The 10,568-nt window shown below is 35.1% G+C and overlaps 2 protein-coding genes across 2 annotated transcripts in view; both read right to left on the minus strand.

Moving 5' to 3' along the window:
* LOC125843116 (putative disease resistance protein RGA3) overlaps positions 1-5,476 on the minus strand; it is an 11,066-nt gene extending 5,590 nt beyond the window's left edge. Inside the window, 4 exon segments of the mRNA XM_049522341.1 lie at positions 82-519; positions 1,851-4,294; positions 4,296-4,329; positions 4,611-5,476. Coding sequence (XP_049378298.1) covers positions 82-519; positions 1,851-4,294; positions 4,296-4,329; positions 4,611-5,037 — 3,343 coding nt within the window. The 5' untranslated portion in view covers positions 5,038-5,476.
* A 97-nt stretch (positions 5,477-5,573) lies between these two features.
* Positions 5,574-9,745, minus strand: LOC125842592 (uncharacterized). The gene is made up of 9 exons (XM_049521895.1): positions 9,608-9,745; positions 9,299-9,445; positions 7,720-7,767; positions 7,572-7,611; positions 7,339-7,439; positions 6,502-6,694; positions 6,311-6,409; positions 5,943-6,060; positions 5,574-5,831 (listed from the first exon to the last, which is right to left on the minus strand). The coding sequence occupies exons 1-9, from the start codon at positions 9,674-9,676 to the stop codon at positions 5,711-5,713; spliced, it is 936 nt and encodes a 311-aa protein (XP_049377852.1). The 5' UTR covers positions 9,677-9,745; the 3' UTR covers positions 5,574-5,710.
* Between the last annotated feature and the right edge of the window lie 823 nt (positions 9,746-10,568).

Here is a 10,568-nt window from a genome sequence, read left to right on the forward strand (position 1 = left end):
CCCCCCCCCCCAAACCCAAACATACACATGAATTTGATAATTGCCAAAAAATGAATTGTAATACTAATTTAAGATGAGCACCTGTTTCCCGTATAGCTGTTTGTCTCTCTATAATCATTTCTTGCAAATGAAAATCCATTCTTTCCTTAGCAATTGCATCTAGTTTCTCCGTCATCTCTTTCATCCTTTTCCCAATCTTATGGCGGAAGGTGATAATCCCGGGATGATAACGTCCTATTCGAGACTGCCTGAATCTTGCTGCCTCATATTTACATTCGTCCAATATGTCATCAACTTTATATGCAGCAGCATTGAGTTTCTGTAACCAGTTTTTAATCGCCTTGTCCTTTAGTTGCTTCATCTGAGCATCTTCAAGCACAGCTTGGATTGTAGAAAACCTGCTCGAAAGATTTTCAAACTCATTTTCAAAACCGAAAAGCAATGAAAGTTCCCCTTCAAGGAACGAAGTGATATTTTCAATCACAATTTGAAGAAAAGCTTCTGCCATATGTGTAGAGTGAAATTAAATTGTAACACAAATAAACAATGAGTTCAAAATTATTGCTTTGTGTATCATGAATTACTTGATATAAATACATTAATGGGAGAATATATATGTACTTTTCGTGTCATGAAAACTGCATATGGAATCTCAATATACTTTGCTTTCTCTTTAATTTGTAGGAAACAAAGGATAAATATATCTCCAAACTACGTAAATGGTATGCAGATACCCTTCATCATATTTCTGGGACATTGGAGCCATGCCATCCAAAAACTATAGCATATATGTCCTTCACTCTAACGGAAGACTAAATAGGGACATGTGGCACAATCTTATCCGTTGATCTAATATTTAATAAATGTCGGGTCGGTCGATATGATTATGACATGTGAATGTCTGTTAGTATAAAGAGTATATATGCACTAGTTTTTGGATGCAACAGGCACCAATGTCCCAAAAGTATGACGAATGGTATCTGCATACCATTTACGATAGTTGGAATGTATATTTGTCCTTTTTCCCTAATTTGTGTGCCAAAATCTTCTACATGCAACTTTTGTAAGTAGATACTCCCTATGCTCCAATTTATATGATTTATTTTCCTTTTTAGTCCGTCCCAAAAAGAATGACACATTTATATATCAAGTAACAATTTAACTTTAAATTGTCCATTTTACCCTTAATAAAATGATTTATAGTCACACAATTTTTTATTATTCATTTTTTACCACAAGTTTTAAAAATCTTCCTTTTTTAAAAAAATTTCGTACCGAGTCAAACTACCTCACGTAAAATGGGACGGAGGAAGTATATGGGATCTATTCCTAGTATGCAAAAAAAAAAAATGATGCCTCAGAATATTAGAAAGCAAATTAGGAAAACCTCTTTGCCTCTTTGGTTGGAAAGGAATATAAGTTGCTTTGAGAATTGGAAGAATCATTTAGCTAGTGTTAAAGAGTAGATCTCTTCAAAATGTTTACTTTTGGAGTAGGACAAGTATAATAATCCTTTTATAATTTTCTTGCAATANTGGTTAGTGAGCCACATAGGTACATAGTTTGGTGTGAGATATTTTGCTTATTATGTGGTTGTAATTCTCACACTTTATCTATAAATACACCATATGTAATGAAACATCTTGTGAAAAATTGAACTCAAGAAAACTTAAGCCTTCTGCTTCAATTTCAGATTTTCTGTTGCAATTTACAGCTCCTATTTCCTATTGTTTACACCTTGTAGACCTGAAGTTCTTCTTCATTTTCATTGTAACAAAACTACATCCAATGGGAGGAGCATAAACTGTGTTGGAACCTTAGAAAGAAAAAAAAAACAGATCAAGACTAACCAATATACACATTTGGTAAGTGAGCAATTTTGTGCCAGTCCTCTCCAATTCCCCTCTCACACCGCTTTGCCACTTCTGGACAGCCAGTAACTCTCAAACTTGTGAGGGCTGTTAGGTGCTGCAATCCCTTGGGTAAACATTTTAGCATGTTACAGTGTTCAACAAATAACTCCGTGAGTGAAGTTAAACCTTCCAGCCCTTCCTCGGGGAGACTCTCTAGTGCGTAACAATAACGAATATCCAGACACTTCAAGTATTTGAGATTTTCAAGGCTTTTGAACATCTCTTCTAAGAGTGAAGTCACTGTGTGGTTACTGAAAATCTTGAGTGATGTAAGAGTGCTAAGATTAGATATGGAGCTCAAACCTCTTGCATCTGCCTCCCCCCAAATTTCTAATTTCTTCACAGAAGAAAGGGTTGGAAAAACAAACATAGGGCAATCAAAAATCTTCATCTCTTCAAGCACGAGGAATTGCTCTTCTCCTTCCATTCTCTGCAATCCTTTCAGATTACAAAAGCCACCTATATGAAGTTTTCGTAGGGATGGAAACCTTCTTCTTGTGAGGAATCCGGAGTCTTCAACATACTCCACCTCCACAGACCCATCTTGTAACTCTAGACTTTCTAGACAAGGCAGCTCACCAAAGGGTGGTAAGCACGAGCAGTTTTCACAACCGTTAATTAGAATAGAGACAACATATTTCAAAACTGAGTGATTCATCCAGTCTGGGAGACGGAATCCACTGAAGCCAATGATTTCTAAATATTTCAGATTGGGATGTGGTTTGAGGGCTTCAAGCACTTTAACTTCTTCGGATTCATATCTGTGTGGTCCATCCCAACTAATGCTTAAAGAGCGCAGATTTGCTTTTGCAGATAAATTGGCTTCTTTTGCCTCCGTATCGTTTTTCACTCTCTCAAGATGTGTGATTGAAATTGCACCACGGAGGTTTAAATTTCGTAGTTCACCAAGTTGATAACCTTTCCTCTCGCCCACAAGAAAGTAACTTAGTGTCTTAAGGCATGTCAACAATCCTATTCTTGGTGGCATAGAAGTCAATGGACAGTGATCAAGTACAAGATTCCGGAGACTACCAAGCTTACTTAGTTGTTTCGGCAAACAAGAAAGTGACTGGCAATTATATAGACCAAGAGTCTGCAGATTTTGAAGCTTGCACAAACTCTTTGGAAGACTACAAATTTTATTACCAGACAGGTCAAGGTATCTTAAATGTACTAGATCTCCAACGGAAGACGATAACTGTTCAAATTCTGAGTTACTTAGATTAAGCACCCTTAACGAGACAAACCTTTTAAAGAGCGAAGGAGTGTAAGAAGACACCACTTCGGAGAAACCAATGGACATCATATCTTTATAATCTGTTACAATGAACATCATATCTTCATCATCTTTTACATTTATTTGGCAGATACTTCTGCTTGATGCGCTTGCTGAAAACATAGATGTAGCCAAATCATGGATGAGATCATGCATCTTGAAATAAGTTTTACCAGATTTAACTACAATCTCTTGGAAAAAAGACCTCTAGTATAATTCATTCCATACTTCATTGCCCACATCCTCTAGCTCCATGTTTCCTTTTGATAAAAGAAAATTGTGTGCCATCCAAAGAGTGATGAGATATTCCTTTTCTATTTTGGTGTCCTTTGGGAATACCGCGCAATATGCAAAACATTGTCTCAAATCAAGTGGAAGATGATGATAACTCAGCCTCAGGGCAGGCAAAACAGAATTTTCATCTTGAGGTAAATTCCAAATCTCACTATCTCTCACATGTTCCCATTCACTTTCTTCCCTCTTGAAGCGTAAAAGACCTCCAAGCGTTTTGGCTGCTAGAGGCACACCCCCGCATTTCTTCACAATCTCCTTTCCGATTTCCATAAGTTTAGGACTTGTTTCGGTTTGGTGGCCAAATGCACGTTGCTTGAACAACAACCAACAATCTTCTTGAGACAAATTTGATAATTGATATAGTTGCAAAGTTCCCATAATTGATCCAATTTTTTCAAGACGAGTAGTAATTAGAATTGAAGCACCACTAGCTCCAATCTTCAATACTGCTCTAAGATTAGCCCACTTTTCTTGATCTTCATTCCAAACATCATCCAAAACAAGAAAGTATCTTTTTCCATTCAACAACTCCTGAAGCTTTTTCTGGAGGGGAGCCAAGTCCATGTCACCCAGTGACTTTCCTTCAATAGATTCTACAATTGCCTTAATCAACCTCTTCTCATCAAAATCATCTGAGACACAAACCCATAGCTTTAGATTGAAATGCTCAGTAATTCTCTGATCATTGAAGACCATTTGAGCTAGAGTCGTCTTTCCTAGTCCCCCCATACCAAGTATTGGGAGTACTGGAACTTCTTCGGAATCACTAACATTGTTTATCAAGATTTTCACTATCTCATCCTCCTCTTTCCTTTCCATAAACTTTTGGCTCAGTTAAAACAAAACCTGCTCCAAACAAGAATGTTGTTACATTCAAGCTCATTAGGAGTCGACAGAAAATAGAGAAAATATTTGCACAGTAGGGGGGAGTTGAAGTGAAGGATTGAGAAAATCATGCTGAGTGAGTAAGACAAAGATTAAGATTAGAGAAAATCTTTGAAACTTCCCCTCAGCTTAAAAACACACATGATTTTGATAATTGCCAAAAATAAAAATGATTATAAATTCCTTCGTTTCTCTGCAATTTGTAATACTTATTTGTTTTAAAATAAAATTAAGATGAGCACCTGTTTGCCGTCTAGCAGCTTGTCTCTCTATAATCCTTTCATCCAAATGAAAATTCCTCCGTTCCTCTGCTATTGCATCTAGTTTTTCCATCATTTCTTTCATTCTTTTTCCCACCTTGTAACAGAAAGTGATGGTCCGTGGATGATAACGCCTCAATACAGCCTGCTTGAATCTTGCTGCCTCAGTTTTACAGTCATCCAAGATGTCATCAACTTCATATGCAGCAACGTTGAGTTTCTGTAACCAGTTCTTTATTGCCTTGTACTTCAGTTGCTTCTCTTGAGCATCTTCTAGCACAGCTTGGATCATTGAAAACATACTTGAAAGTTTTTTAAACTCCTTCTCGAAACCAAAAACCAATCCAAGTTCCCCTTGGATGAAAAAAGTGAGATCATCTAGCAGAACTTGAAGGAAAGCTTCAGCCATATGTTGAATTCACTATAAAATATACTAGATTACTGGAATTGTAACACAAAATTATGCAAGTAAACAATGAATCTATATTCTTGAAACAAAGTAAGATGTTGGAATGAAATATGGACTGTTCAAAGTTTACTTGAGCAGGGCATGGACTTGTAATAATTAATATATTATCTTTTCTTGTGGTTGGTGATCAACTTTGTGCATATTGATTAATCTACCAATAACTTAATGCCTTCAACTAGCTATTTTGGACCCATTCAAATAGTCATCCATTCAACTACTTGTACCAAAAAGGACTCAAGTCCCTTCATATACACAAGGACAGTAGCCTTCTCTGACTAGCTATTTTCCTGTAGGATCAAGAACCGTTTGAACAGCGTTGGAATTCCTTATATACAGACAGCTTTCCGACGGAAAGGGGCCTCAGAAATTGGCAGTTTCTGATACTAAGGTGTTCAACAACTTGATTTTGAAGGTTAATATACATATGTATTACAAGTGTAACGAAATCAACATATTCACACTGTTAAAGGGATTCAGATAATGCATGAATTAAGAATTCTGCAATAACATAGGTCACAAAAGAACACAGATATGAAAAGTTTCTCTTCCTTCAAATTACAGGGGTAAGAAGGCAAACTGAACAATTTCGCCGTGTAATTTATAAACAAAACAATCAAGCTGATGGAAGGATGTCCAAAGCAACTTCTTTCAAGGATGGCATTGATTCCTGCTGATGCAAGCAGATGTAGGTACTTCCTACTCTTCGGAAAACTTTCCAAGGACCAGGGTAACACCTAGTTTTCAAAAGACAGTCAAAGTAAAAAAGAAAACGAGCAACATTCAAGTGATAACGAAACAATCTAACAAATAGTTCAGTCATTCGAAGCTTTGGTAAAAGAGATTACCTAAACAGGACTCCTCCATTTCGTCCTTTAAAATTGTGAATATAATATACTGTCTCCATCTTAGGAAAAAGAGTCTTGGATAGTGCAGCCAGCTTCGGATAGAAGAATGGTGGATAATCTTATTTTTGTCAAAGATAGCAGGGAATACAGTAAGACATGGAACAATTGTTAAGAATATCTCATTTCTTCTCAGTAATTCTTAAAAGGCAGCAATATATATATATATATATACACACTATGATGTCCATCCTATATCCGGTGCAACAAATTACTCATTGCCACAATATGCAGACAATCATGCAGAGAAATAAGGAACATTAATTCTTTGATCAGATTAAAGAAAAAAAATTGGTGGTAAGAAAGGATACAACCAGATCTTATTCGATCAAGCTCTCCGTTGAATATAATCAGTTTCCTAGAAGTGTTTGACACTGCTGCTTTGTATAGCTCTTCCACGACAAGCATCTCTACATTGCAGAAATAAATGATGCCATCATAACATTTCTATGAAATCGATCATTTGATGTACACTATATATGGTGCGAGAGCTCGATGTTACCATTGACATTAAAGTATGGATAGGCCACGATAAAGAGTTCATCTTCTGGCTTGACACGGTCAACCATCTTGACCTTTTCGGTGAAACCGAAATCCTCGAAAAAAGAAGGCTTTGTCAAATAGTCCAACTTAAAAGATGCTCCTCCAAAAATTGATTGTCTTGCAAATTTCACTTCATTAGCCTCCGGGAAAAACTGAAAGGTTTAATGCAAGTTTGATACATCGCACCTGGTAGATTAAAAGAGCTTAATGGGAAAAGAGGTGATCACAAACATTAACAGGGAACACTAATTTTGAAGTACAAGAAGATGAAACTATTACGGAGCAATATGATACGAGGAAAAAGCAACACCACTAGTTTTGTAGCACCATTCGTTTAACATAAATATGAAACATCTTCAGCTTCTTGTCTTAGTTGTAATGACAGCTTACATGCGAAACAAGAAATCAAGGTAGATTGACGCTGCGATATAGAGAAATAATTAACAACGGCAAAGCTCATGCATGGACACAACAGAGATGGACTCTTCCAATAGCCAAAATTTGGTTTATTTTGTACAATGTTGCAAATAGAAGAATTAAGCCCACACTCTATGCAGTACAGTACAACTGTTAAGGATTAAGTAACAGTTTTTCCCCGCTAATTTTCTGAGTACCTCTTTTAGGGTTAAAATTTTCCTTATTTATTTTCCGAACTACCAGATGATTGTTTCCTCCAATAGAATGCATATTTGTCTCTAAGTGGAGTAAACCAAATGAAAAGAGCACTAACCAGCAAGAGAGCCTTTTCGAGACTCACAGTGTGTACTATAAAATTCATTCGGAACCAGAGACTTACAATTCTGGTCTTTGTGGCTTTCTCCGGTATAACCAAGAGATCACAGAACTCACGTATTAGTTGTATACTTCCAGTCATTTCTATTCCACCCTCACCATCACCTGTTGATAGTTAACACGAGATTAAAATTACCTGACATGAATGGGAAATTAGTGAGCTAGTGTAGATTATACCGATCTTCACATGCCCAAATCAGGAGAAACTGCCAAGTAAGGAGGACAATTAGGCATAACCTGGTACAGAACTCAATCCAGCAGTTGGAAATTCAATTTCCTGGTACAAGAAAGTGTTTGCTCTTTAAGTCCACGGAAAGTATGGATACTCTATTATTTGTTTTAAGTGTTGTTGTCACTCGAAGACATACAGAGAAATTTGACTGACCATCAGTTGTCTGTTGTCCTTCAATGCCAACTCAGTTGCTTCTTTAGCCTGTTAATCATGAAATTCCAGAATTATGATTGAAGAACTGCATGACAGACTTGACAAAGGGAAGTGAATAAAATGAGTACCCAAAGGCAGTGAGCAATACATACATTTCAAGAATTTTAGAACCAAAAATATAATGGACATAAACTGTTATGTCTTTTAGTGAGTGTTTAATCATGTTTTCACTTATTGTCTACAATCCGATTTTAAGCCCCAAAAGTGGACAGATTTGGCAGTTAATAAGAGCTGCATAAAAAGTTTCAGCTGCACATTTACAAACATAAATCTTCAGAAGTGCAAGAGCTTAACAGATACACGGTCTGATAGATGGTAATCAGGTATGATGTACATAAAAGGTACAAACGGTAGCTTGACATTTCCAGATGTAACATATGAATTTGCAGTAAGAGGGATAAGAGCCTTCAATTATGAGAAATTTACAGTTAGGTCAAGAAGACTAAGTACATTAGCTTATATTAAGGAATTCAAGCAAGTATTGGTTAGTCAGTCTTGTAGGCGCACAACAACGCCTGTTCATAAGGGCTTTGGGATAAGAATACACGAAAAATAGTCTTCTCAAGGAAGCATGAGAGCTACATAGTGTGGATAGACACACTTTTATCAAGTCAGGATGGAATTCCCATTTCTGAAGGTGGTCAAAGTGATATAACAGAAACCACCGCAAACATTCGAAAGGCAGAAAGTAGTTCATACTTTTATCTAGAGAAAGCTAGCAACAACTATAAATGATTCAGTGTATGATCTGATTACGATTTATTAGAGAATTAGAATCATTCTTAGTAACTTCACCTATGAGTCGCATTATACTAGTTCACCTTATTCCTGTCAACGTATGTTTTTTTTCAATTTAATTACATCCTCCTATCTTGTATGTGTACTAAAAATCCTTCATATATTTCACCACAAACTCAAAAGACTCTAAAAAAAGAGCTTTTAAAACTCCGATATGTGTGGTAGGCCTTCTTCACATTAGCAATTAAGTTAACCATTCTTCACATGTTAAAGAAAACATATACTATTTCTAAGATTTCAAGCGCTTCACATTCTGTCAGTCTACTTCTCATCACTTCAAGCATTGTAGCAGCCAAAACAGGTGGAGCCAAGATTTGAAGTTTACGGGTTCAGAACTTGCCACCGAACTCGTAGCTCTCTTAGTTACAGGATTCGTAATTAAGTAATTATACATATTTAATAGATTTCCTAATACAAATACAGGGTCTAAGCGAAAGCTATTGAGTTCATCTGAACCCGTAAGTAATACTCTATCTCCGCCCCACAAATAAATACCTTAATCTCCCAGCAATAGTTAAGGATATATGACAAGGTAACCTAATATGGTTAACAATAACTTGGTGGAAAAAGGGTCTCTTTAAAAAAAAAACTTTTCCTTTTAATGTGAGTGCAAAAGGTGTAACAATCTTAGTAGCTCAGTCGGTTGCCGAGGATATAATTCCCCACCTAGTAATCCCCTAGCCCCAATTTTAAGGGTAGAAAAAGCGAACAGAATGAATACTTGTTGAAGTAATTCAGTGTAGTCCTTAGGGAATGACACATCAAACCCAATTGAAACAGCTTTATCACCAGAACAACTGATAGCAAATTCAAAATTTCTTGAAATCTTCCCATTTCTCTTCAGTTTAAACTTTCTCCAGCTGAAATCCTACAACATAATCCACAAAAATCAATCGAAATCGAAAAAACAAAAAGTTGTGTACAAAGCATAATTGTGATTTTCTTTTTAACAGTAAAACAACATATACAAAGTAATCAACTTATCAAATGAAATTATTCTAAATTCCCAACAAAATTAGAGAAAAGTTACCTGTGGAGTTAGAGAGGAAGGAACTGAAACAGCAACTGTCAGTGCAGTTGGGGAAGTGGATAACCACATTTTTTATTCTAACCACAAGGAGAGAGAGAAAAAAAGGACTCAAAAGATTTAACAATAAAGTGTATTCCCCTCTTTATAAGCCATGAAAAAAAGTTTATATCCATTAGCTAATATACATAATTATTATATTTTTTTTTTAGAAATTTTAGTAGCTTAGTTAGTTGGTCGGTCTAAATTTTCACTTTATCGATTAGGTTTGATTGTCCACCTTATAATCTCCTTTCCTATTTTGAAAGATATATATTTGATTTTTTAGTACATTACAAAAAAAAATGTTTGTTTCACTTTTTTTTTAAGCTTTTTGATTTAAATTTTCACATGAAATATTTAAGACCGCAATTGTTGACACCCAATTTTGACCATCCACAATATAAATTAATCATCGAGCTTCTTCAATTTCGAACGATTTATAGTAATTAGTTTTATAAAAATAAAATAAGAAGATAAAAAAATAAATATAGTTTGCAAGTCATTTTAAATAGTTTCATCACTTTGTAAACGATAATATGTTTTATATAATTATGTGTACAATTAGTGTATTTTATGAACATTCAAAAATCATCTCAAAAAGATTTTTTTATTTTTAATATTTTATTGGCGATGGTTGTAATTTTGAATTAATGAGTCTTATGAAATTCAAGATACTTGCAAGTTATTTTTAAAAGTAATTTTGTCTTCTTGTAATAATTTTAAATAATGAACACGTATATTTAATTTCTACAATCACGTTATTTTATAAATATTTGAAAATCATCAAAAGGATTTTACAATTTTTAGTTAAATATCTTATTAGTTTAGTTTGGTTAAATTATGGTTATAATTTTGAGTAATTAGTTTACAATTAAATTAATTATTTATTTTTCGTTAAGATTAAGAATCTTGTTAATTAATT

This window comes from Solanum stenotomum, chromosome 10 (assembly GCF_019186545.1).
Source record: "Solanum stenotomum isolate F172 chromosome 10, ASM1918654v1, whole genome shotgun sequence".
Taxonomy (NCBI): domain Eukaryota; kingdom Viridiplantae; phylum Streptophyta; class Magnoliopsida; order Solanales; family Solanaceae; genus Solanum; species Solanum stenotomum.

Coding starts and splice junctions, on each gene's coding strand:
- LOC125842592 (XM_049521895.1), bottom strand. CDS start 9,676: ATGTGGTTATCCACTTCCCCAACTGCACTGACAGTTGCTGTTTCAGTT. Junction 9,446..9,607: donor CTTCCTCTCTAACTCCACAG/GTAACTTTTCTC, acceptor ATTATGTTGTAG/GATTTCAGCTGGAGAAAGTT. Junction 7,768..9,298: donor ACACTGAATTACTTCAACAA/GTATTCATTCTG, acceptor CATGATTAACAG/GCTAAAGAAGCAACTGAGTT.